This window comes from Dysidea avara, chromosome 7, assembly GCF_963678975.1.
Source record: "Dysidea avara chromosome 7, odDysAvar1.4, whole genome shotgun sequence".
In the NCBI taxonomy this organism is placed as follows: domain Eukaryota; kingdom Metazoa; phylum Porifera; class Demospongiae; order Dictyoceratida; family Dysideidae; genus Dysidea; species Dysidea avara.
In genome coordinates, this window is record NC_089278.1 from 8904411 (window position 1) to 8932078 (window position 27668).

The 27668-nt window shown below is 39.9% G+C and overlaps 1 protein-coding gene and 2 long non-coding RNA genes across 4 annotated transcripts in view; 1 reads left to right on the forward strand and 2 right to left on the reverse strand.

Moving 5' to 3' along the window:
* The window catches only part of LOC136260080 (hemicentin-1-like), an 85911-nt gene extending 61488 nt beyond the window's left edge, over positions 1-24423 (forward strand). The window contains exons 23-34 of the mRNA XM_066053697.1: positions 2062-2436; positions 19019-19315; positions 22681-22787; positions 22846-23010; positions 23069-23158; positions 23205-23283; positions 23337-23407; positions 23460-23588; positions 23642-23770; positions 23820-23968; positions 24026-24185; positions 24232-24423. Coding sequence (XP_065909769.1) covers positions 2062-2436; positions 19019-19315; positions 22681-22787; positions 22846-23010; positions 23069-23158; positions 23205-23283; positions 23337-23407; positions 23460-23588; positions 23642-23770; positions 23820-23968; positions 24026-24185; positions 24232-24309 — 1829 coding nt within the window. The 3' untranslated portion in view covers positions 24310-24423. The remainder of the gene's footprint in view (positions 1-2061; positions 2437-19018; positions 19316-22680; positions 22788-22845; positions 23011-23068; positions 23159-23204; positions 23284-23336; positions 23408-23459; positions 23589-23641; positions 23771-23819; positions 23969-24025; positions 24186-24231) is intronic.
* On the reverse strand, positions 8855-9321 carry LOC136260855 (uncharacterized). Its single transcript, XR_010703696.1, has 2 exons — positions 9053-9321; positions 8855-8993 (listed from the first exon to the last, which is right to left on the reverse strand). It is a non-coding gene; the product is annotated as an uncharacterized lncRNA (long non-coding RNA).
* Positions 9424-10522, reverse strand: LOC136260856 (uncharacterized). Of its 2 annotated transcripts, none has more exons than XR_010703698.1 (4): positions 10136-10522; positions 9807-10086; positions 9717-9745; positions 9424-9626 (listed from the first exon to the last, which is right to left on the reverse strand). It is a non-coding gene; the product is annotated as an uncharacterized lncRNA (long non-coding RNA). The 2 variants fall into 2 exon arrangements; XR_010703697.1 differs by having other exon boundaries at positions 9424-9666.
* Positions 24424-27668: the final 3245 nt, after the last annotated feature.

A 27668-nucleotide genomic window follows, 5' to 3' on the forward strand; every position in this document is an offset into this window, starting at 1 on the left:
AGATGGTCTTAATAAGAGATTGAGAGGGATTCTCTGGATTAATATGGTAAACTGACTTCATTCTTACTCTCCCAGCTCTAAATATGAACCACAGTCTTGACTGAATTTGTAACCTAGTTTCCTTTTCAACAGCATCAGACATTTCAGCAATCATTTCTAGTACTGTGGATTCACAGAGTGCCAGAAGCTCATCAAACCCTAGATCAATTCTGGTTGTCTCAATGACATCAGAAGCCTTGGAAAGTTTGGTAGCATAAACTTTGATATGAATGGCTCAGAATAACCTGACAATACAGAAAACACTGCAGGATGTGTGCCTCCAAGACTAAGATTCTCAAACTATGTGGTCAGTAGCAATTTCTCCATGTGCAACATGTACATCACTCTCCATTCTTGCACCAACATCTCCATCAATTAGTTCATCAAGTTTCCTTTCTTACCGCAAGCTGAGGTAAAATCCATATCCTTAATAACTTCATGTATAATCCACTGACATGCTTGTTGTGTGCTTGTCTCAGTACCTTGGATTCTTGCCAAAGCCTCAAGGTAAAACAGGACAGCAGCTATGTCAGTGCATGCCTCACCCAAGCCAGCCATACAATTTCAATGGGCACAACAATTTCCCCACTTATCTGTCATGCACAGTAAAACTTCAACATGTGTATACATTAACAACATCATGCCACTTATGTACAGTAGGTCTGAACCCTCGAACAGTAGTAGTGACTGTTCTATTAGAGTATTTTGTCAACATGTGTATGTTCTATTAGAGTAGTGTATGCTTTATTAGAGTAGTTGAACAAAGCTCTGTATATAAATGAATGGGCTTCGTTTATCCTCCTATCTGAAATCTTTTGTGATTGAACTGGCACACAGGTGTTTGGATAATAGAGGTCCCACTGTACCTCATTATGTACAGGACCTGGGTATCTGGCCAACTTAAGCATCCACAAGTTAGATATTTGCCTTGTTTTGATGTCTTTAACCCATCCCCTTCTACTCAACCCCCAATTACCAGCACCTATGGCTATGCACCAATACAACCAACGTGTGGGCAAATACTAAGATTGCATAATTTTGTTCATGTCCTGAAAGAACTCTATACAGATAGTGTAACAGAACAGCTATGTACTCAAAATGTACAGATGCATTTTCAATAAAATTAAATTTAGTTACAAATTCAATCTCTGAGGTCTGATTTTTCTAAAAATTTCCTGTGGGAGCATGCCTCCCTAGAAAGCGCATGTTCTGTGTGCCGAATGAGCTTTACAGGCTTTACAAATTGTATCAACCATCACCACCCTTCTTAGTCCCCTCACTCTATATTTTGTTGAATGTGTGGCGGCAGTGTTTTATCAACAAAAACAGTGTCCTGCTCTTACAGGTTTTTGCAATTGAATTCGGCGACTTTGCAATTGAATTTGTCGGTTTTGCAATTGAATTCGTTGGTTTTGCAATTGAATTCGTCGCTTTTGCAGTTAAATTCGTCCGTAACAAGAATGGCAGCTGGAGCAAACACGAAAACATGATGTAGCAGCTGCTACAAGAACTTGTTCAAGTACAACAGTAGTAAACAATTCTTTATAAGGCAATAATTCTTCCTCTACAGCCTCTCCAGCAACATTCCAAACTCTACTACGTCATTCACGATGGGTGTGGTCACTCGAGAGCAAGCTAATTAACTTGTCAGACAGCTATCAGCTTCGCGTACTACCAGCTCCAATTACCTTCTAGTGTCTCAAGTGTAACAATCCAAGGCATAAATAGTTCATCTCTTAATGAACGGGTTGGTTTCTTGGAGCCATTTTGTTTATGACGAATTGTAATGCAAACGCGACAAATTCAATTGCAAAACCGACGAATTCAATTGCAAACAGGACGAATTCAATTGCAATACCGACGAACTCAATTGCAAATGGGACTAATTCAATTGCAAAGGCGACGAATTCAATTGCAAAAACCTGTAATGATAAGACACCTGGTTCACTAAGACACACAGTGAGATCCAATACCACCTACTGCAAGTGTCTATATAATTGTTACTTTGTATGTACCTTCTAGGCATTGCAGTAGTAGTTAGTGATAATGAAACTGTTACTGGTAATCTCCTCACTGACTATTCATACATTAATGGAACTACAAATGGTCTACTTGCTCGTTGTGTGTCTGGACTGGGACCAACTGGTACTGATGATAATACTGACCTGGGTATATGGTACTTTAATGGAGCTCAGTTACCTTATGGACTATGTGAAGATCCTGTTGTTAATGTGATTCAGTCACGAATTGCAAGCATTACAAATTCTGTTGGAGTGATCAACTTATGGCAGTGTCAAGCATTCACTACTACTGCAGAAGGTGTTTACACATGTGTCATAATGGACAGTTCAATGATGAACCAGACAACAAGATTGGGTGTGTACTTTAGTGGAAGAAGTGAGTATATGTATACAATTATAGTATCTACTCTTTTTAAAACTACATTATAGCATCTATTCTTTTTAAAACTACATCAGGGACGTAGCTATAAATTTTAAATAGGTAAGGCAGACCTTTCAAAGCTTTATGCTTTGCCATGCATGCACTCTATTGTGTAAGTACAATCAGCATGCATAGCATGCTCCAGCTAGGGGGTCTGGGGGCGTGTACGCAGGAAATTTTTGAAAATCAAGACTCACGGTAGTGAGTCGCGCGGCCAAGAAACTACAAAGCGCACGCCCAATTAAAAGACGCACGGCCACTACTGTGAGTTATTTACGTGTAGGGCCGGTTTTGCAATATTAGTCCTAGATTACACAACATCTCTCAATAGATTTGTATTGCGTTACGTGCTAAAAAAATCTTTAGGAGTCGTCATCATAGTTTTCTTGCGACCTCGCTAAAATAAAAAAGTAACCATCGCAAAATAAAAAATAGGCATATTTCACTTTATTTCTCTACCTTATGTTACGACTACTGTCACATTATACCAGTCAACATAGTCGTGTTTGTAATGTTTACATAGTCCATCTAGCACTGACATTATCCAATCCTGGTTTGCCTATACGCGTATTTTCTTCAATCAAACCTCTAATCCCTACAATAACTTTTAAAGACACGACGTGGACACAAACTCTAATGCCTGTGTAACAGACCTCTGTAGTAACATATGTTTAATTATATATTGTTGGACAATTAACACTTTGGATGTTAAGTAGTTATGTTAAGGTTTCCTTATGTTGTACAAGTCAGTCTGTGTTAAGAATAATACTAGTGGTAGCTAAGTATAATTGTTCTCGACAAAGTCACAGCGTTACATTGGCGTAGTCGGCAGGATTGGTCATCGCCGCCACTCTGAACCCAAGGAGAGAAAGCTGTTGTACCGTGGCCACCCTTAACGGTACCTGATAAGGTGGAGTCTAATTGAACCGAGACACTGTTGTGTGCTTAAACATTTTCAGAGCTGAGGAGCACCGCCCCACAAGCCTGACCCGAGAGGCACTGATTCTGGAATGTCCGACGAGAACCCGGTGGAGCGAGGACCAGTACGTCAAGTGACAACTCAAAGGCCAGTGATTCTTCCTGATGTGTTTTCTGGGGAAGGGGAATTTAGCGACTGGGTCCAGCACTTTGATAATGTAGCCATACTCAACGGGTGGGACGAGGTACAGAAGACACTTTGGTTGCACGTGCGATTGACTGGTAAAGCTCACGTGGCGCTTACTCGAATTAAGGCCACAGGGTACAAACACACTATAGAGGCGCTTCGAGAACGCTTTGAGCCGTCAGTAACCAAGAATCTGTACAAAGCTGAGTTACACTCTCGTGAGAGGCAAGAGGGCGAGAGCTGGGGTGATTTTGCTGACGCACTGTCTGTGCTAGCAGACAAGGCTTATCCAGACTTGGAAGAAGCAGCTAGGGAACACATCGCACTCAATAGATACCTCGACCAACTGGACAACTCCCAGGTGGCGTTTGGCGTGAGACAAAAACGCCCTTCAACGATGGTGGCAGCACTTGCAGCTACTCTGGAACTCGAGTCGTATTTGATACAGTGCAGCGCTCAAGGTGATGGCGCAGGTGTGCAACCCGGAACAACTCAAGGGAACGCTGTAGCATCCGTTGAACCGGGCCTGACATTGATGATAGAAAATTTGTTGGAGAAGCTAAGCAGACTGGAGAAGAAAGTGGAAGATGCAGAAAGCAGTCGATATCAACCACCGAGACAAAGAAGGAGAAGGAGGCAGCCCCAAGCAATTATGTGCCATGTCTGTAAGCAACCAGGGCATTATGCTCGGGGATGTGCTAGCAGTATACCTGTGGACCCAGAAAATAAGGCAATGACTACAAGTGAGATGCAGACACAAAGGAACAAGGATGCTAGCAATGCTGACCCCACAGCAGATAATGATGTCACACCCACAATTTCTATTAATAGTGTATCTAAATATTCCGTGCCTGCGCATGTGTATGGCCATCAGGTATCATTCCTGATTGATACGGGAGCAGCTGTGTCCCTCATAAGTAGTGAGGTGTGGGATCGAATCAAGCCGAGTAATTCTCCCAAGTTAAACCATGCTAGTATGCGGCTGGTTGGTGTAGATGGCTCACCAATGCGAGTACAGGGATCTGTGATGGTCAATCTACAGCTGTTAGGGCAAATTTTCCAACAGGAGGTGATTGTAGCTGATGCATTAACATCAGAGGGTATACTAGGGCTAAACTTCCTTGAGGCTCATGAATGTGTTTTGGACCTTGGTCATGGTGAGTTGCGCACTCGTACTATTAAAATACCCTTGTGTGCTCATACATTACCTGGCCCATCGGTCACACAGGTTGATGTCACCGTGCAAGACACCATTACTATTGGGGCTCTTAGTGAAATTGAAGTAATGGGGATGATGCCAGTCACCTGTCAGGGGAATTGGATTGTGGAGAATAAGAAGTCTAAGAAAGCAGAAGTACTTGTTGCTAGTGCTGTTGTGATACCACTAAAAGGGTTTGTTCCTATGCGTATGCTTAACATGGAGTCCCACCCCGTCACTGTACATAAAGGGACCAAAGTTGCAGATGCCACAGCGATAGAGCCATTGGATGAGGTATCGGGGGTAACCAAATCTGATGTCCTGATGCAACAGGGAGATTGGGAAGCTATCTTGAGCAGTATTTTGGGTGCAATGCCAAATAGTTTAACTGAACACCAGCTGAGACAATTCAGTGCACTGCTCACCTCATATGCTCACCTGTTTGCCCTGAAACCAGATGACTTGGGTAGGACAAATGTGCTTAGCCATCGAATTGAGACCACAGGAAATCCAGTCCGGCAAGCTGTGAGGAGGGTACCGCTACCTCAAAGGGATGAGATAAAGAAAATGATAGCAGAGATGCAAGAAAAGGAAATTATCGCACCATCTAAGAGTCCGTGGGCATCACCAATCATTTTAGTGCCAAAGAAAGATGGTTCTTTGCGGTTTTGTGTTGATTACCGGAAGGTTAACGAAATAACACATAAGGATGCTTACCCAATTCCAAGGATAGACGACACCCTGGATACTTTAGCTGGTTCAAAATGTTTTTCTACATTGGACTTGAAGAGCGGGTACTGGCAAGTAGAGGTAGATGAGAAGCACCGGGAGAAAACTGCCTTTTGTACCCATGAAGGTCTATTTCACTTTAATGTTATGCCATTTGGGCTGTGTAATGCCCCAGCAACCTTTCAAAGGTTAATGGATATGGTATTGTCAGGGTTACAATGGAGCAGTTGCATTGTCTATATAGATGATATTATTATTGTAGGTAAAACATTTGAGGCACATCTGAGCAACCTTAGGCAAGTCTTTGAACGATTAGACAGAGCAGGACTAAAATTACAACCCCACAAGTGCCAGTTCATGCAACCTAAAGTGCAATTCTTGGGGCATGTTGTTTCTGCAGATGGGATCTTACCTGATCCAGACAAAACATGTCGTGTACGAGAATGGCCTATACCTACTACCATTAAAGAAACACAACAATTTCTAGGCTTAGCCAGCTATTATAGAAGATTTATCAAAAACTTTGCTTCAGTAGCTTCACCATTGCACAAGCTTACAGAGAAGAAGTCTGAATTCAAATGGACTACCCAGTGCCAGGAAGCCTTTGATTGCTTAAAGACTCGCTTAGTTTCTGCACCTATACTTGCTTTACCAGACTGGTCACAGCCTTTCATTTTGGACACTGACGCCAGTGACATGGGCATTGGAGCAGTGTTATCCCAGATCCAAGAGGGCAGAGAGTGTACTGTTGCATATGCCAGCAGAAGCTTGACTAAGGCTGAGCGCAATTACTGCGTGACGAGAAGAGAACTATTGGCTGTGGTGACCTTTCTTCAGCACTTCCGCCCTTACCTTCTAGGATCACATTTCACAATTCGGACTGACCATGGTGCCTTGGCGTGGTTACAGAAGTTTAAAGACCCAGAAGGCCAAGTTGCACGTTGGGTACAGAAGCTACAAGAGTATCACTTCACAGTTAAGCATAGGCCAGGTAAAAGTCACAACAATGCTGATGCCATGTCAAGAATCCCTTGTAAACAATGTGGAATCATTCCAGCTGATGAGGCTCTTGCACTAGCAGCAGTAGTCCCTACTGATCTGGCTTCACTGAGTGCTCACTCCCCAGAGGAACTTCGAACTGCCCAGATAGATGATCCCCGTATTTCATCAGTACTGGCTGCTAAGGAAACTAATCAGAAACCGGCTGTTCTGAGCAATATCAGTCCCGAGGACCGCAGACTCTGGCAGTTGTGGGACCAGTTGATAGTCATCAACGGAGTGTTGTATAGGCAGTTCTCTGAACCTCAGAGGGATCAGAAGTGGCTACAGTTTGTAGTCCCTAAGAATCATCGGTCAGACATTCTGGCATCACTGCATGATGGAGTAGCAGGTGGTCACCTGGGACAGGAGAAGACCTTTGGAAGGGTTAAAGAACGTTTTTATTGGCCTGGATATTGGAATGACACTTGCAGCTGGTGTCAAACCTGTGCAAGTTGTGCTACTAGGAAATCACCTCCTGTTTCCAAACGAGCGCCACTAGGTACAATAACAGCAAGCTATCCTATGCAAGTTATGGCCATGGATATCTTGGGACCATTCCCTGAGAGCCAAGCTGGCAACAGTTACATACTGGTTGTGGCTGATTATTTTAGTAGATGGATGGAGGCTTTTGCAATCCCGAATCAAGAGGCTAAGACTGTTGCCATTCGCCTGGTAGATGAGGTGTTCATGCGTTTTGGAGTACCTAGCCAGCTTCACTCAGATCAGGGGAAACAGTTTGAGTCACAGCTGATGTCAGAGGTATGCAAGCTTTTAGGTATTCAAAAGAGTAGAACTTCCCCATACCATCCACAATGTGATGGCATGGTGGAGAGATTTAACAGAACACTACTAAGCATGTTAGCTACCCACTGCAAAGACAATCCGTGGGATTGGGAAAATCACATTCGCAAGGTATGCTTTGCTTATAACACCAGTACTCATGCCTCGACCAGTTATGCACCATTTTATTTAATGTATGGCCGTCAGGCAGTTCTACCCATAGACATCCTATATGGCACTGCAATAGATAACAAGACACAATCCATCAATGAATATGCAGTAGACCTTGAGAAGCAACTGACAGCTGCGTTTGAAGTAGCAAAAAAGACTGCTGGAGTGCAGCATCAAAGGCAGAAAGCATATTATGACCAGAGGGCAAATGGCTCACCATTTAAGACTGGTGACATGGTATGGGTGTTAAACCCAAAAGTCCCAAAGAACAGTAGTAGGAAGCTTTTCCACCCTTGGACTGGACCTTTCAAAGTCATGAAAAAGCTGTCCGAGTGCACCTATAGAGTACAGTGTCAAAGGGGACGGAGGCAGCGACAGGTGGTGCATTTTAACCGATTAAAGCCATGTCCACAGGACATTCGACTAGATGGTGACTTGCCTTCCACTTCTGCCAGTAGTGATCAACCGGCCGCAGCAAGTGAGGAACATGTACCTACCCCTCGAGCTCCACCTGTGGGAACAGATTTGGAGTTGGTAGATTATGATGATGAATGCTACTCCAGTGATCAACCTACATCAACACAACCTACAAATGTTGGAACTGATCAACCCCCAAGTGAGACAAGACGTTACCCAACCAGACAGCACCGGCCTCCTGTGAGACTGCAGGATTATGTGAGAACGTGAAGATGGGACATCTTCTTAGTGGAGGAGGATAGTGTAACAGACCTCTGTAGTAACATATGTTTAATTATATATTGTTGGACAATTAACACTTTGGATGTTAAGTAGTTATGTTAAGGTTTCCTTATGTTGTACAAGTCAGTCTGTGTTAAGAATAATACTAGTGGTAGCTAAGTATAATTGTTCTCGACAAAGTCACAGCGTTACACCTGATAAACAAGTTGTGACAGCGTGCTGAACCGTAAGTTCCCTAGGGATGGCGTTTTAAGCAGAAATCTTTTAAATTCCATTTAGTGCCACACCCCATGCGAGCGTTTATAAATCGCCAGTTGTCTTATGGTGTGAACAACAAAATCACTAGCGAAGGTGCTTTAAGCAAACTCTTCAATTCTCTATTTACATGTAATTTTTAATAGATTAACCACAAAGGCCGGTAATAAGGTGAATACAAAAGGTAACAAGCCTTTAGGGGTTACCACCTCTATGTAGTGTGTACCATGTAGCTTGTGTTGTGGCTTTCATTAAGTATTATGCACACACAAATGGTGCAACAAAATTTTGTTATGGATTGCTCGAATGTAGTTGGTGGTGTTGTGGCTCGAATGTGGTTCGTGGTTTGCCAGTGACCATGTATGAGTTGGGGTTGTTCCACACAACTTTCATGATGGCCATGAAAATTTCTTGCCATATGGTAAACATACAACAATGTGTAACAACGTTAATCAACATCACATCAAGACTTGACTAAAAATAGTTCCAACAATAGTGATGATTTCTTGTATGTCAGCATGACGATACTGAGACCTGTAAAAGAATAAGCAGGCACTGAAGTTAACCTTAAATTAAACACTCATGCAACTGACCTGGAACATCAGTCGCAACACCAAAAACACTTGTTTCGATATCTGATGACACAATCCAGCAGGCACTGAATTAAAAGAGAATGTACAAAAAATCAATATGCCGGGCTGTATCAATAATAGCATGGATAATCAAAATGAACAAAAATTATATCCCAGGCTAAGTGAATGAATAACATAACTGTTGGGTAAACATGTCAAACCTGAACATTAGGACATTAGTCAAACAAAAGTACGCTATCACAACTTGGTCATAATACAATGTTTGTACCACTAGACTTCACACTGGTTGTCCAAAAATTGTGCCATTCCGGGACAACAGCATAATTATGAAACAAATAGTCACTACAACACAGAAGGCTTACTGTTGCACTGTCTACGCTGATGTACCATAATTTAAAAACATAACAGGTGGGCATTAAATACAACACACTTAACATCTGGGTACTAGGAAAAAATCACTAACATCACAACATGTAAACTGACCTGGAAACTAACACCCTTGATGCCACTAGTCTACACTGGATATTTGTTTGAACCCATCAACACTATGCCCGATACATCTGAGTAGACTGACCTACAAATTCACATCACTAGTATACAGTGATAATTGATAGCTACAAAAACAACAATTGCAATAATACAATTCTTCTGTATGTCAACTGACCTGAAATTCATGACACTTGATACTGAGACCTGTAAAAGAATTGAGCAGGCACTGAAGTCAACCTTAAATTAAACACACATGCAAACTGACCTGGAACATCGGTCGCAACACCAAAGACACCTGTTTCGATATCTGATGAAACAATCCAGCAGGTACTGAATTAAAAAGAGAATGTGCAAAAAATCAATATGCCAGGCTGTACCAATAATAGGATGGATAATCAAAATGAACTAAAATATATATATATATATATATCCCATATGCAGGTTAAGTGAGTAACATAACTGTTGGGTAAGCATGTAAACCAGAACATTAGGTCATTAGTCAAACAAAAGTACGCTATCACAAACTGGTCACTGATAATTGATAACTACGAAAAGACAATTGCAATAATACAATTCCTCTGAACGTTAACTGACCTGAAATTCATGACACCTGTATCTTTGTTCTTGCATGGTCTCAACTTACATATGTACCATGATCACATTCAACTGCTAGTGGATAAACCAGTATGACCATATGGCCTGCAAAAACCAACAAGCAGGTGTTAAATACAATACACCTAAAGCCTGGAATATGAAAAATATTATATAAGCATTATTCCACACTGATATAGTAATAGATTATAGGATGTTGTGGAACTTGCCTAAACGTGTAAACTTGAACATGAGGACAACTGCATAATCTGGACACTTGGAATTGTCCAATACCTGATGAACAAGTTGGTACTAATGACATTCACTTCAACATTTTATCCCAGCTGGGTGAATCTCTTGTAACTGAGTAAAAAGGTGTTTATTTTCTACCTGCAACCAAAGTTCTACATTTCTGTGGTTGAGTGTACATAAACTGACCTAGAAAATCAGTATGCCATAGGGGTATGGAAATGGATCCTTTCCTTCTGTTGTGACATTACTTACAGCTGACTGGTAAATGATCATCGATGTCCCCGTGGACCCCAACAATGAGTATATCAATAACTTCACAAATTGGAATGAATTTCCTTTCAACATGTGGTGGAATGAATTTCCTTTCAACATCTGGTGGACAGGTCCAAAAACCCTATCGCACAAACACGGTGAATCAGTGTGTGGCGATGTGACACGTTGCACAAACTTCACTCCTCGTTTCGTTAGCATTCAAGACCGGCATATATCATAGAGTACCTCAGTATTCTTGACTCTTACTTCTTCAAGCGTTGCTCAAGTGATGTAGTTTCTCACGAGGGGCTCGAGTTTCTCATTAAAGTCGAGCCGATTAAAGTACGCCTCACCATCCAGTTACATTCTTAAACCATTTAATTTAAAACCACGTATCACGAGTGTCCGCTTAAGGTAATTAGGGACTTTCCATGAGATTTCCCCTAAATAGATCACGTGTTAGTTGTCAATCCGGTGGATTCTGGTGGTATACATGGTTCAACAATGTGGTAAGTGTACTTTAATATAGTATAAGCTGTCAATAATTGTTTGTGAATTGCTAAACTAAGTTATTTTTGTGTGATAAGCATGCTTGAGGAAGGGTCTGGGGGACGAGACTAATGTTTTGACAGCAGTTGATGATGGCCAGTCAAAGAACTGCGAGAAGAACTACTGTGATGGTGTGATAGTAGAGAAAAATTCCCACCTTTATAGCTCTGCCTAGGGGCATTAACTAGCATTATCTACAGCTACTGTATTATGTTGCTGATATGTACATCCGGTCCTTGAATAAAGGTGAAAGTGGTAGTAAGGCTCAATCCTATTATTCTGCTGAACAGGCAAGGGAGTCTGGTACTCTCGGGGCATGCTCCCTCAGGAAAGTATAAGTACTACAACTTTTTTTGTTTTAATTGCTTCATCAAGATAAAAATTTCAGTCAAAAGGTGATGATCAAGGCTCTGGTCTTATGCACTGGTTGGAGTGGTTGTATCAATACTGCACTGTGACATCCTTGAGGGGATAGTGCTGGCATTGTCCATGGCAATACTATTCCATCTCCCCGAGTCTTGATGATTGAGTCCTCCATTCCTTTCTCTGCTGCTCCAATCCTGAAGTTGTGACCACAGTCAAAAGGGGACAATCGAGGCTCTGGTCTTGCATCTATACTGTACCGCAACACCCTTGAGGGGTTAGTACCGGCATTGTCCATCGCAATACTGTTCCATCTCCCATATACAAGTCTTGATGGTTGAGTCCTCTATTCCTTTCTCTGTTGCTCTAATCCTGAAGTTGTGACCAAAATATTAAAAAATGGTTATATCATGATAAATGATTATGGTGATAACAATTACAAATGTATTTATAGCTGTGTAGCAACTGTGAACTAATTAGGAACTTGCAAGTTTAATTAGGTGTCTGAAGCATTTAACATGCACAGATATGAGATATATTCGTCACATGCAGGCAGTAAAGATAGATTTACTCTAATAGAACATTCATATTACACCGTAAATTCATACTTCCGAATTTATGGTGTTATGAAACAATCATTATTATGTATGGATTTTACTGACTCTCCAAGATAATATTCTGCATTAATGTTAATTGCTCATTTCCAAAAAAATTACCTTTTAAACCGGCCAAATGTAGAGTCTATCACTGACAAAAATGAGTGATATCCACCTCAAAAACACCTTCGCTGTAAAAAAGGCGTGCCCAAGAAACTACTAGTACCTGGAACCCAATGTAAAAAACAAAAAGAAAAAACAGCTCAGCTGAAGTGAAAAGTAACTGGTAACTTAAAGAGCTGATATCTGAAGCGGCCAAGAATATGATTACTAAAGTTTAATCCATGCAAGAACACCTTGGCTATAAAACAGGTGTGTACATGAAAGTAACTGGCAACTGAAATGGCTGATATCTGAAGCGGCCAAGAATGAATGGTCATATACAACTAATTCAAAAATTTAACACTGAACCTTTATAATTCAGCTGTGTTCTATATTCACTCTTGCTGCATTGTAAAGTAATTTCTTTTAACTCTAATTGGCTGGTAATTTGGCCGCCTTTTTTTGCTCTATTATACTGACTATTAAAAAAGGCGACCGAATTACCAGCCAATTAGAGTTAAAAGAAATTACTTTACAATGCAGCAAGAGTGAATATAGAACACAGCTGAATTATAAAGGTTCAGTGTTAAATTTTTGAATTAGTTGTATATGACCATTCATTCTTGGCCGCTTCAGATATCAGCCATTTCAGTTGCCAGTTACTTTCATGTACACACCTGTTTTATAGCCAAGGTGTTCTTGCATGGATTAAACTTTAGTAATTATATTCTTGGCCACTTCAGATATCAGCTCTTTAAGTTACCAGTTACTTTTCACTTCAGCTGAGCTGTTTTTTCTTTTTGTTTTTTTTACATTGGGTTCCAGGTACTAGTAGTTTCTTGGGCGCGCCTTTTTTACAGCGAAGGTTAAGAGTTACAAGACTGAATCTGGAGGCAATTTTAGTCCTACCATATATTATGGTAAATGCAAAGAATGCACGTTATGGTATTTTATGCATGTTTCTCAGACCTTGTCTTGAGTAGTATATATCTAATCCAAAACAGCCAAGCTATAAAAAAAGGGTGCGGCCCTCAGAAAGGTTATGGTGGAAAAGATGTGAAATCCAAGGTGGCAGCCAAGAAATGGCTGTGATGGTAGGTTAATGGTAAGATGAACTTGGTGCCGCTTGGTCTTGGCACAAAATTCACCTGAATTGTCGTTATTAAAATTTTTACCATTAACCTACCATCACAGCCATTTCTTGGCCGCCACCTTGGATTTCACATCTTTTTTCACCATAGCCTTTCTGAGGGCTGCACTCTTTTTTTACAGCTTGGCTGTTTTGGATTAGATTTCACTTCTTTTTGTATTTGTATACCCCAAAGCCAGCCTATGGCTGGCTTTGGGGCATTTTTAACCTATCTATTTTTCTTTACCACAAGAAGAAGAAAAAGATGAAGCAGATTTTAAATACTTTAACTAAATCAGATTTTATCAGTAAATGTACAAATTATATATATATATAATACATACATTTATTACATGTCAATTATTCCCTACGGATAACTTGTTTGCAGCTGATCTCTCTACTGGGTGACTTGAAATGTAGCTGAACTCTCTACAGGTGATTTGCTTGTAGATGAACTCTCTACAGGATTCTCTCTACAAGGTGATTTGTTTCTTACTGATCTCTCTACAGGGTGACTTGTTTCTAGCTGATCTCTCCTTTTTTCTAGCCGATCTCTCTACAGGGTAACTTGTTTACACAGTAGCTGAACTCTCTGCAGGGTGGTTTCTTTGTAGCTGAACTCTCTACAATGTGATTCTTCTAGCTGAACTCTCAACAGGATGCCTTGTTTCTAGCTGATCTCTCTACAGGGTGACTTGTTTCTAGCTGAACTCTCTACAGGTGATTTGTTTGCAGCTGAACTCTCTACATGGTGGTTTCTTTGTTGCTGAACTCTCTGCAAGGTAACTTCTTCTAGCTGATCTCTCTACAGGTGTAGTAACCTACTTAATAGCAAAGAATATAATAGTGAATTGAAACACAAAACTACAAGACAACTACAGCAACTGAACACAGTACAAAAAGTAAGACCTATATATACCTAAGTACAAGTAACCACAATACAATTAATGCCCTAGTGGCTTACACCAAAAAAGCAATTACAAGAAATAATGTGTATGCATGAAACCCAATAAGTACAGTTACCACACTTCCTCCCCCTTAAGAAGAAAAACAGTCAGAAGTTAGGGGTTGTGAACTGAGCTGGAGCTCTGTGAATACGTAAAGAACATTGCAATAATGGAGAAAGTGGTGGAGCATGATGGGTTTGTTGGCATGATTTCACAACATCTTCAAGATCCTTGTCAATCTGTGGCCACCAAACAAAACTTCTAACAAGGCTCTTCATTCGGGAAATTCCCAAGTGATCTTCGTGCAAAAATGTCAGTACAGATTGCCTGCCAGCTGGGGGTACAATCACTCTACTGCCTCGTAGGATGCACCCATCTTGCACACTCAGTTCATTTCTGTGCTGATAGTAAGGAGCAAATTCATCACTAGTAAGTGCCTGTCATCCATTCAATACAAAATTTCTCACTCTTGATAGGGTCGGGTGTTGGTCAGTCCATTTCTTGATGTGATTTGCAGTTATTGATGCTGATTGCAAGTGTTCCAAAATTAAAATAGCTGCACCAGGTAAGGGAACATCTTGTGGGCTTTCTGGCAGTGGTAATCGACTTAACATATCAGCATTTGCATGGTCTTTGCCTGGTCTGTAGGAAATCTTGTAATCATAAGCTCCTAAGGTTAATGCCCATCTCTGGAGTCTGGCAGAAGCCATCTGAGGAACAGGATGTGATTCTCCAAAAATGTGTTGAAGGGGCTTATGGTCAGACAGGATGGTGAATTGTCTGCCAAACAAGTATTGGTGGTATTTCCTAACACCATAAACAATGGCCAAGCCCTCTTTATCCAGCTGGGAGTATTTACATTCTGCTGGAGCCAGTGATCTTGAGGTAAAAGCAATAGGATGCTCCAAGCCATCTGGACCCTTCTGTGACAAAACAGCACCTACCCCATATGGGGAGGTATCACAAGATAAAAAAAATTAACTCACAGTTAGGATTGAAATGAGCTAGTAAGGCTGTAGATGAAAGTTGATGTTTGGCTTCTTCAAAGGCTTGTTTCTGTTTCTCTCCCCAGTGCCATTTTGACTTCTTCTGTAACAGAAAATAAAGGGTTGTGGCTAGCTGAGGTAGGAATTTGCTGTAGTAGTTCACAAGTCCAAAGAATGAACGGAGCTGTGACACATTTCCAGGGGTAGGAGCATCAGTAATGGCACGTACCTTCTCTTGAGTTGGTTGTAAGCCTTTGGCTGAAATGGTGTGCCCTAAGTAATCTACTGAAGGTAGCATAAAAGAGCACTTCTCTTGCTTCAGGCGAAGCCCTGCTTTTTCTAGGCAGGTCAAAACTTCTGCTAGGTTGTTAAGATACTCAGTCTTAGTCTTGCCTGTCAGAAGTATGTCGTCGAAGTAAATACATGTGTGAGGTAAACCCTGAAGGATGCTTTCAATGATTCGTTGAAAGATAGCAGGAGCTGAAGCAATACCAAAAGGTAATCTGGTATATTGGTACAAACCTCGGTGTGTATTGATAGTCGTGTATTTCTTGGAGTCTTCTTCCATGGGTACTTGTAAATAAGCATGTGCCAAATCCAGTTTGGTGAATTCTTGACCACCTGAAAGAGAAGAAAACAAGTCATCAATACGAGGTAAAGGATAACTATCTAGCTTAGCTGTTTTATTGACTGTAATTTTGTAATCACCACAAAGGCGGATGGAGCCATCTTGCTTCAACAGGGGCAGCCCAGTCAGAATGTTTTACTGGTTGGATGACTCCAGCCAGTTCCAATCGATCAATCTCCTTGTCCACACGATCCCGGAGAGCATAGGGAACTGGTCTAACTTTGAAAAATTTGGGTGGTGTGGATGGTCAGGTTAACACCATTCAAAGTAACAGGGAGTGCTAAGGGTTGATTGGTGGTTGAGTTAACAGTAAACATGTTGTACTCATCATCATCCTTCCCCTCATCCAGATGGTGGGTTTTCTTAGGCTTCCCTGTGTGTTTGAGAACAGTTTGTGGCTTCTTTGAGTCCTTGATTTTGCTTCTACAGACTTTTGCCAAGTGTCCTTTTTTCCCACAGGAGCGGCAAACAGCATCTTTGTGTTGACATTCTGGAGCCTTGTGACTTCCTCCACAACGGTAGCAAATTAGTTTCTTGACAGCTGTGTAGTGCAAGTCAATAGGATTGCGGTGCTGTTTGGAGCCTTGAAGATCAACGGTACTTTGTTCTACTGTTTCCATTGCTTGTGCTAGGTCAAAAGCTTTTTTATAGGTCAAGTCTGGTTCAGCCAGCAGACGTTGTTGGATGCGACTGTCATTGATTCCACAGACCAGTTGATCTCTAATCATCTCCATCAGTTTGCCATAATCACAGTGTTCTGAAATTTTCTTAAGTTCAGCTACTCAGGTTGCCACTGATTCCCCACATTTATGAAAATGAGAATGAAACTTGAATCGCTGTACTGTAACAGACGGTTTTGGCTGATAGTGTTCAGACATCAGTTTGATCAAATCAGATAGAGATGTGTCTTTTGGATCATTCCGAGCTGATAGAGAACGAATTAGCCTGTAAGTGCGTGCACCACATGCACTTAGCAATATAGCTTGCTGTTTAGTTTCATTAGTAACACCAGCAGCTATGAAATATTGTTGTAAGCGTTCAGTATAGGATTGCCAGTCTTCAATTTGGCTGTTAAATTCACCAATAACAGCAGAAATTGAAGTAGCCATTTGAATCCTCATCGCCAATATGTAGTAACCCACTTAATAGCAAAGAATATAATAGTGAATTGAAACACAAAACTACAAGACAACTACAGCAACTGAACACAGTACAAAAATATATATACCTAAGTACAAGTAACCACAATACAATTAATGCCCTAGTGGCTTACACCAAAAATGCAATTACAAGAAATAATGTGTATACATGAAACCCAATAAGTACAGTTACCACAACAGGGCAATTTGTTTGTAGCTGAATTCTCTACAGGGTGATTTGTTTGCAGCTGAACTCTCTACATGGTGGTTTCTTTGTAGCTGAACTCTCTATTAAGTACCTTCTTCTAGCTGATCTGACTACAGCGTGATCTGTTCGTAGCTGAACTCTGTACAGGGTGATTTGTTTGCAGCTGAACTCTCTACATGGTAGCTTCTTTGTAGCTGAACTCTCTCTACAAGGTGACTTCTTCTAGCTGATCTCTCTACAGGGTGATTTGTTTGTAGCTGAACTCTCTACAGGATGATCTGTTCATAGCTGAACTCTGTACAGGGTGATTTGTTTGCAGCTGAACTCTCTACATGATGGTTTCTTTGTAGCTGAACTCTCTACAAGGTGACTTCTTCTAGCTGATACAGGGTGACTTGTTTCTGAGTGAACTCTCTACAGGGTGACTTTCCTGTAGCTGAATTCTCTATCGGATTAACTGTTTGTAGCTGAATTCCCTACAGAATAACTTGCAATGTAATATAATTCTATAATGGAGAAAGTTATAAACGTAGCTGAATGCTCTATTAGGGTGACTGTTCTATTAGAGTATCTCGATCTCGCATTTGCTACACGTAGTTTCCTTTCAAATCATAACTCAGTGGTTTGTAATCCGATTCTTCTGTACTACTGCAAGGACTTTCTATGATGATTATTACTGATTTTCAGCTTATTGCAGCGGTTTTCCTGGTGGGCGTGAAAATTAATACTTTTTTTATTCATAAAAAATCGATCGCGTAATTGTGACACAAGTTGGGTTTTGTGTCATATCTCCATGGTCTTTATCTTGATTCCTTTCAAACCACAAAAAGGCACTCTTACGATGGTTACTCCATCTACATATCAATTTTCAACTCATTCCTTCAAGGCGTTTACCCTGTGGGCGTGACAGACCTTCGACCTTATCTTACGCAAATAATCGGTAATAACTCCGTGAATGTTCATCGGATTCCTACCAAGTTGGTTCTGAGATCCGCCTTAATAAGCCCTTTAAGTGTGCCAAATTTCAGCCCGATCCGAGCACGAATTTGTGTTTTATGGAGGATTTTGTGAAGTGTGCAAAATGAAGAAATTAAAATGAAACTTTGTTCACTTGTATCTCGGAAATGGCTGGAGTGATTTTCTTCAACTTTGGTATGTAGACTCCCCTAACTGGCCGGCACTTCTGTAGCAAATTTGGTTCCAATCAGATAACGGATCACAGAACTACATAGGTGTGAAAATTGTGTTTTCTTTCTTCCTGTTAATATACTCACGGTGTGGCGCGCCAGCTTCTTGGGCCGCACGACACACTGCCGTGTGTTTTGATATATAAGCACTAGTAACATGTCAATCCAGGGGATCTGGGTTATGCTCCCCTGGGAAAGTTAGACCATCTGAGATTGATTGTGAGAGTAATTTAATTAATTTTATCAAATTTGCTTGACTGTTGTATTAGGGTGAGGGATCTATTAAAGTAGTATATCGATCGTGCTTGACTAGTTTCTGAGAAAAAAATAGGACTACAGTAGCTAACTCCCTAGAGCTGCCCCTCAATGGACACCTACAAATTGAGCATATAAACATTGTTAATGCAAGTTTTCAATGCATCCAAAAGGTCCATTGTAGCTCTCACTTCAGTGACTTCAGTCACCAATATTTGGTGAGGCAACTATCTCACCTACCTACATTGTAGCTACGCTCTGTACTAAATGCCACATTATCTTTTTCTACATAGCTGCTCCAATGATAGACCCTCCATCATCATCTACTGTAGTAGTTGCTGCTGGTTCTCCCCTCACATTGTCCTGTACATCACGAGGTTCTCCCCCAGATACATTCACATGGAGGAAGGATAGTGGTCCAATAGTACAGTTCACTAGTATCACTACAGTGACTCATGATAGTACTAGTGCAGTGTTCCATGCTGACTACTTCATTAATAGTGTCTCTATCAGTGATAATGGAACGTACACATGTACTGTGACTAATCCTATTGGAAGGGATAATGTGACCATCAGTATTATTGTCATGGGTATGTATTAGCAATATGAAATGTTTAAATATTTATGTTTTATTTGTGGCTGATTAGTCATGTTTCTGTCTCAGCACATTTGCATCACAAAATATTAGCTACATCCATTTGCTACTTATAGCTCTACAGTCTGTTTCCTTCTGCTAGCTACTTTATAATAACACTTAAATTTTGAGCCACAAAAAGTTGATTACATGTTTCTTCTGGTTCCTTTTCCTAATTATTTTTGCATGAATTATACAATAAATCACCAACTACAATGGCAGTCAGTATTTCATAAATTTTTGTTGTTAAAAATCTTTGTAAACACCCTAATTTATTGTTAAGATGCACTAAACTTTATGTATGTTAACTCTTGATACTACTACTATGTCAAATGCAGTGCAACACTAAAAATTAATATAATTAACTTTGCACGACCTTATCTATAAAATTATTACATTACATGTATTTGCATCTAGTGGTTTCTACTAATACACCATCAGGTACAGTAGGACCTCCATTATTTCAATCATAAAAGTGTTAAGTAAGCATTGATATTATACAGGTAGCTGTTCAACTACTCTAATAGAACATACACTTACCCTAATAGAACGTTCACCTAATGACGAAGTACTCTAATAGAGCAGTCACTTGCACTGTTCGGACAATCTAGGGACCGGGTCCTACTATATGTTGAAGATCACTTTACAGTATATAAATAATTTCCTTATAATATTATATGTGTGTGTTTGGTAAGGCAGCATAGCAAGTAGTTAGAGCACCGGCCTGGTAACCAGGTTCACGCCTCAATAAAGCCCAGTTGCTGTTGTTTCCTTGAGTTAGAAACTTTACTCACATTGCTTTAATGTATCCAGCCATATAATGGGGGCTGGTGATGTGAGGAAGCAAATGTCAATTAATTATCCTTGCTACACTTAGTGCATGGTGTTGGAATTACAGGTTCTGCAGCCTCTATCCATGAGATTTGGATAGTCCTTCTGCAGGTTGCTAGTGCAACCCCAAAAGGATTTGTCTGCACTTGTCTAAGTGGTGCACAGGCGTCCCAGTGCTGGTTTACTGGGTGGCAATTACTGTGTTTTGCATGGCTTTTGGAGACTTTGCTTTGCTTTGTTTGCTTTGTTTGCTTTGCTTTGCTTGTGTGTGTGTGTGTGTGTGTGTGTGTGTGTGTGTGTGTGTGTGTGTGTGTGTGTGTGTGTGTGTGTGTGTGTGTGTGTGTGTGTGTGTGTGTGTGTGTGCTATTCTAAATACGTAATTTTTTGGACTAGTAAAAACACTTGTCACTAAAATTTCGGTCCATTGTTCAACAATATAATGTAACTTTGCAAAGGAAGAAAGTAATGCGTGATTAGGTCCATCAAATTTCTGTAGTCAATGTATATATGGTGGAGAACTGTTGATGCCCACGGGCCTGGTCCCTGGTGGTTATACCCCTGTTTCTAGCACTGTAGCCTTCTTGTACAACACCATTATGACAGTATACACCATTTTACCTTTAAACCAACGCAATCCCCACATCTATATTATGCTGGCACTAAAGATTCCGGTACATACTGTGTGATCAAACAATGTTCCAAACAATTTTAATAATGGCTGGATGCTTTATTAAATTAACAAGATTGTAGCCATTTCTTAGCTGCTACCTTTGATGTCTTTTTTACAGCTTAGCCATGGCTTGGACTTTTGTGCCCACCTAAAAAACTGGTCTTACTTTTCCTCCATTACAGCTTGGCAGTGTTGGTTGCATCAGTGTTGGTTGCATAATCAAACCCAAAAGTGCCTTAAGAGTGACTCCAATGCTTCCAAAAAGTTCTATGGAATTAAAAATGAATTTTCTGCTAAATGACTGACTGACCAACCAACCAACTGACTGACATACTTACCTACCAACTGACTGACTGACTGACTGACTGGCTGACAGACTGACCAATCAGCTGACTGACTGATGCCTTCGGCCAAGACTATGGGCAATGCTGCAGGCTTGATTTTTTCACTGTTCAGCATAGGTGCCTTTTACCAACTGCAGCAGATACAATATGTTCATCATGGATTATCTTTGTCCTTGTTTGTGTCCCCACTACTGTAAAGGTGTTGATTCATGGGTAGTATAGTTTCTTGTGGCAATCACAAGAATTATCAGCTATAATTTCTATAGTGAGAGGATCGGTGTTCCTTGGTACTCTTCATTATTTGTAACTTTTTAAACATATATTATTTTATTATTAACACTTTACAGTGACCAGCACTGAAGGTCTACAACAACATGTGCTGCAGCCTTAGGATTACCTAACCTAATTTCAAGGACTTACACTTCATGACTTAATGACTTATGCAGTAGCTGGAAAGATGTAACAGAAAAGGGGCCAAAGTAAGGTAAAAAAAATCCCTCCAACCCCAGGATTCGAACTGCAGGTCACCCAATGTCTAGTCGGGGCCACACTCAGTCTTCCTACAGGAGGGATGGATTTTCTTCCTTAATCCTAAAGTATTTATTATTAACACTTTACAGTGACCAGCACTGAAGGTCTACAACAACATGTGCTGCAGCCTTAGGATTACCCAACCTAATTTCAAGGACTTAGACTTAATGACTTATACAGTAGCTGGAAAGGTGTAACAGAAAAGGGGCCAAAGTAAGGAAAAAAATCCCTCCAACCCCAGGATTCGAACTGCAGGTCACCCAATGTCTAGTCGGGGCCACACTCAGTCTTCCTCCAGAAAGGATGTATATATTTAATGTAACATCTTTAAACAGGCTGTAGGACCAGGTGTCTTCTTGTGCTGTTAGCCTTAAAAATAGTCTAGCGCCATCTTTTCTTTTGATGTGGTATGTGTTGGTTACAAAAAGGTAATCAAAATCATAGAAATTTTATAGTTGAGTTAGGAATCATAGAAATGAAAAGTAATGAAGCAACTCTACACCTGCAGTACATTTAATTTGTACTATTTACAGGCTGTAATAATGTCTACTAGTACACTTGTATAGCTGTAAGTGATCTTCCTTGTTTTATTTCTATGATCCCTACTCAAATGTAAACACACAAGACAACGTTTGCTGTTACACATATAATAGTTATTCAGTACAGCTTAAATAGTTGTTTAAGCCAATTACCTGAAAATGCAATTGTAAAGCTTATTATACCTGTGAGAAATTCTAGGGAATATCCAATAGTCATAGGAAGCTTTGAGAGAGGTCTCGAGCATCTGTTATAAATAAAAATTTTGACTCAGATTTGCACAGCAGATTATGGTAAGACTTATGATACAGGACACAGCTAGTAGCATAGTATCCAAAATAACGTTCGTATTTAATCTTCCCTTTATTCTAACCTGCATGTGTTTAACCGATAATTCATTTTATACAGGTAGTGACACTTCTAGCAATTTACTTGGACTAGAACAGTGGCAAGAAGCAATGGTCCTTGGAGTGACATGTTTAATAATTGTTGTGTTCTGTACTGGAATATGCCTGGTAATAAGATAATTAACAATGTAACACATAGCTATGTATGGCATCAAAATTTACACAGGTGACTGGAGTGTGCTACATTCGTAGAAAGAGAAAGCCACCAAAATCATCTAGGAGAAGAATGTCTTCTATTCGCCGCTCTCACCATGATCTGAACTTTGCACAAATAGAAACAACTCAGATGGTACATCAAGCTAGACGCATTCAGATGTCCACGTTTTATGAGGTACGACAAAGCAACAATACTCGAAATAATATTATGTGTTGCTTTACTGCATATTTAGAATCCATGTACAACAACATGTAGACCACTTTCAATTGAACAACTGCATGAGTGTGCCCAAAAACTGCTGGAATTTCATGAAGAATTTCAAGTTAGTAATTAAATAATTACTGCACACATATACATCCACATTACAGTCCATCCCTGAATTGATTGTTACTGAAGCAGATTACGTTGGCACACAAGACAAGAACAGATTGGAAAATTATCTACCAAGTAAATTTTGACATATGCGCTTATGTGTATGCACTAATCCATATTTGGTGCAGCACCTGACTCACGTGTTCTCCTGCTTTCATCATTCCCTGAGTCTACTTACATCAATGCTAATTATATTAAGGTTTGGAGTCCATCAGTGCTTGAGTTCATCTCACAAACTTTGTGATTTCTAGGGCTATAAAGGAGCAGAGAAATATTATATAGCCACTCAAGCACCACTCCATAATACCATCAGTGACTTCTGGCAGATGGTATGGGAACAAAAGCCTGCACTAATAGTGATGATTGAAGAGATCAATGAGGTAACTATATGACACTGTTTGAAGTGTACATTGACTGTGTTGTCTTTGAACAGACCATAACTTATTGGCCAGATACTGGTGATGTGTCACAACAAGAATATGGTCTGATCACTGTGACTGTGGAAGAACAGACTGATAAATCAAACTACACAGTCACCACCTTTAGGCTGGTTCATACTACAGTAAGTACAAGTGAGTTAGCTAACAAGAAGATGCATCAATTATTAACAGGAAGAGAAGTATCTGGATATAAAACATTACTGGTATAAGAAATGGAAAGCTGATGAGCTACCGTCAGATACAAATGGAATAATCACTTTCTTACAAGATATTCACAGAGATAATAAATCAAGATACGGTCCTATACTAGTCCACTGCAGGTATTAATGGATAGAGTGTGTATATGAAATACTGTTATGAACTTATTATTATTGTAGTTGTGGACTGGACCGCAGTGGGATATTCATAGCTACTGATATAGCAAGACAACAATTAGAGAATAAGCACCAAGTTGATGTTGTTGGTACTGTCACCAACATGAGGGAAGATAGAGGAGGGATGATATCAACAAAAGAACAATATGCATTTGTCTATCAGGTCAGTGTGGTGTATGTGTAGCTGCCAGATTGGATAATTGTTGTAGATTTTGAGTGACTGGGAGAAGAATTTGCATCCATCAGTAGGTACTAAAAAGACAATCACAGAACACCTCGTACCTTAAGCATCATGCTCTTTATTAAAGTGCTCATATCCACTTCACTTATTGCTATAGCATGCATACATTTACTGTATATTTGTAATAATGACCTATTCAGTTGATAGCAGTTCAACACATCTCATGCCACATATTTTGTAGGTGCTGTATATAATATAGTCTTTAAGAGACTCAAGTCTTAATAGTTTGCTCAAAATTTATCTACTATATATTTCAGTTAGATAGAGCTACATTTATAATACCATGTTTATGCACATATACAGAGTTTTTGGACTCAGCCACTTCTTCCTGGTGACATGCACTGGTACAGTGAGCCTACAGGGGCGGATCCAGGGGGGCGGGCTTTGGGGGATGAAGCCCCCCCCCCCCCCCCCCCCCCCTCCACCCCTTCACTTTTAGGCTTAACTTGATCATTATGCTGAGTAATATAATGAAATTATGTCTTAGCATAATTGTATGATCACTAATAACACAAATACTCCTAAATCCACCTTATAAACATTTTTCCAAGGTATTATCAGTATATAGATTTATGTTAAAGGTTATGCAACAAGAACCCAGATCAGCATGGAAGTTGTACAAGACCAAGATACTCTAATAGAACAGTCACCTAACTACTCTAATAGAACATTCAGTGAAAGCATAAATTGGTTCTGTTATGGATTTATTTCAAATCTATCTGTACCTATACATACAATGAAGTGCTTTGGTCTGTTTAAAAGGCTTGATTCATCTACTTGTGTAGTTATTATGGATGGCAATAGTCGCAATACTCAATTCAGGTACACAATTTCCATTGATAATGCTCTCAGATTCAATCTCGTATCATTCAAATTTCAAAATTTTCCAGTTTCAACGTTATTATTCTAACATGCACCTATTGTTGTGCAATTGTAAGAGGGTCAGGTGCATCATGTGCTTAGTTGTCTGAACCTAGCTACACAAACCTTTCCATTAACAAATGCTACAGAGAGCCATACCTATAATCTAAAAGCAGTATACAGCTAGTATATAAAATATTTAAAGGCAGAAATATGTATTTTATGTGGAAATGTCTCCAAATTGCAGTATTTTATATAGCATCTATTTTCAAAATTTTCCTGGGGGGGCATGCCCCCAGACCCCCTAGTTCCAGCATGCTTCACCTCCACCCAAGAGATTAGTACCTTCAGTTAGCCCCCCCCCCCCCCCTTTTATAAATCCTAGATCCGCCCCTGGCCTACCTGGTGTATTATGCCAACCCGGGTATATTAAAAGTGGGATTAGACAAGTGATATGATCACCCTTGTGTTAGCTAGCAGCATTTTTAATAACTTCAGTTGTCTGTCAACATTTTGATTAGTATAAGTTCCTATGTGCTGCATCAGTGGTGACCATGCCAGACATATTAGACTATAAATGCTACAAGATGTGCATACCAAATAATTAATTATACTAGCAAAGTAGCTCAGCATTTAATTCACTACCTTTGACTGAGTACAGAAAATGTGGTGTTGAAATTACAGACCAGTCCAAGTACTTTGTATATGTAATAGAGAACTCACTGAATCACACACATCAAGGTGCACTTGTTGGAAGGCAACAATTAGCCAATCAGTCAGTAATTTTGTAGATACTCAATGGAAGAGTTTTGTATTAATCTTAAAGCGTCAAAATTTGATACACACTACCCTATATACATCTATCAAAACCACTACTAAGTGCTTGGAATCGCCATAAAGCAATCGACCAATGGTAGTGATTAAAATGATAGACAAAGTCTTATTGTGGCTGATTCATGAAAAGTGAGATGAATTTGTTTCACTATACTGGTGTGATGGATATTGCATGGCAAAATGACATAGTAAATCTGAGAAACAGCTTAATAATTTGGGTTGACTGAATTTGTATAATACTTGCATGTTCCTTAACTGAAATCTACTTGTGTAGTGGCAATATCATTATTTGTGATTACAACACCCACTATACTCTACATAGCAATGTACAAATGCTTGAATATACTTGATGTATCTGTGCATGAAAATTAGACGTATAAGATACAAAGTAATCAAATTTCAAATTTGATTGATACTAATCATTAGATTAGTATCAATGATTGCATGCATTAGATTAGTATCAAATTTGATTGATACTAATCTAATGCATGCATATAACAAAATATTACATAATTGTGGTGTAGGAATATGTCTAAAATGATAACACTTTACATCCAAGCTGTCCTTGGTGCTTGTGGAGCAACAGTAGCTGAGTTGCACTTAAACCAAACACACCAGGTTCTAAAATTCTTCATCATAGGCTCACAAATTTGCTTAAAGTACAGGCCGTACACAAAAGGATGTAGCACCTACATAGAACACATTAGGCATAACATGTAATCCATGACATTTGCAAATGTCGTAGAGTTTATTATTAATAACTCAGCTAAAAAAAGTAGAGTGGAAGAAAGAATATACTAAAGAATTATCCTCCTGATGTGATCACCAGCATTGTAATCATCGGCTTCAATTGTTTCTTGGCCTTTCTTTGTTTCTTCAAGGCTTCATTTTCTGCAGCTTGTGTTCCAGATAACCTGTTTTCATTCTCACTTCTTGTAAATGTGGTATGTTTTGATGGTGACATAAATGTTAAGAGCTAGTGCAACACATGACGCTATAACAGTTGGTAAAAGGAAAGTCAGTAAAGTTTCTATCAAAGCTGTTCCCATTGCAGTACAAAAGCTATACTCTGCCACACTTGTGTAACCATCAACATCAAGGAGTAGAGATGGAAGAAATGATACAACAGCCAATACCCATTCAGCAATGATTATCTTTGCAATAACACAAGATGTCATGATTTGTTTGTGATTGAAAGGAATGCTACAGCTATCACTGTATCAACTTATCAACTGATATCATCACGTATGAGAGGCCAATAGCATTTGCTGGGATCATTGGAAGTTTAAATGCAGTGCAACTGACAAAGTCTTCTGCTCCAAACATATATAAAGGCAGTGGTCATGATAGTAGATAATGAACAAGCCATCACAGCCAACCATACATCAGCAATCATCAAGTTAGCGACAAAGAGATTATGAGGCTTGTGTAATCTTCTGGTTTTCTTGATGGAGATAATGACCTAGCCAGCCATTAATATTCTGGAAGAACAGATTCCTGGAAGATCAGCTGCATCTACTCCCTGACTTATTCCTGATCCTGCATGGCATAGACACCCCACTCATTTCTCTATCTCAAAAGTCACTGTATAGAACATTCTACAGTTTCTGTGTTAAATGACTTTAGCTACAACTGACAACTTTGTACTTTATACACACCTTGGAACCTTGGAAGCCGCCCACAGCAACAAGTACCATGATCAGCGGAGCC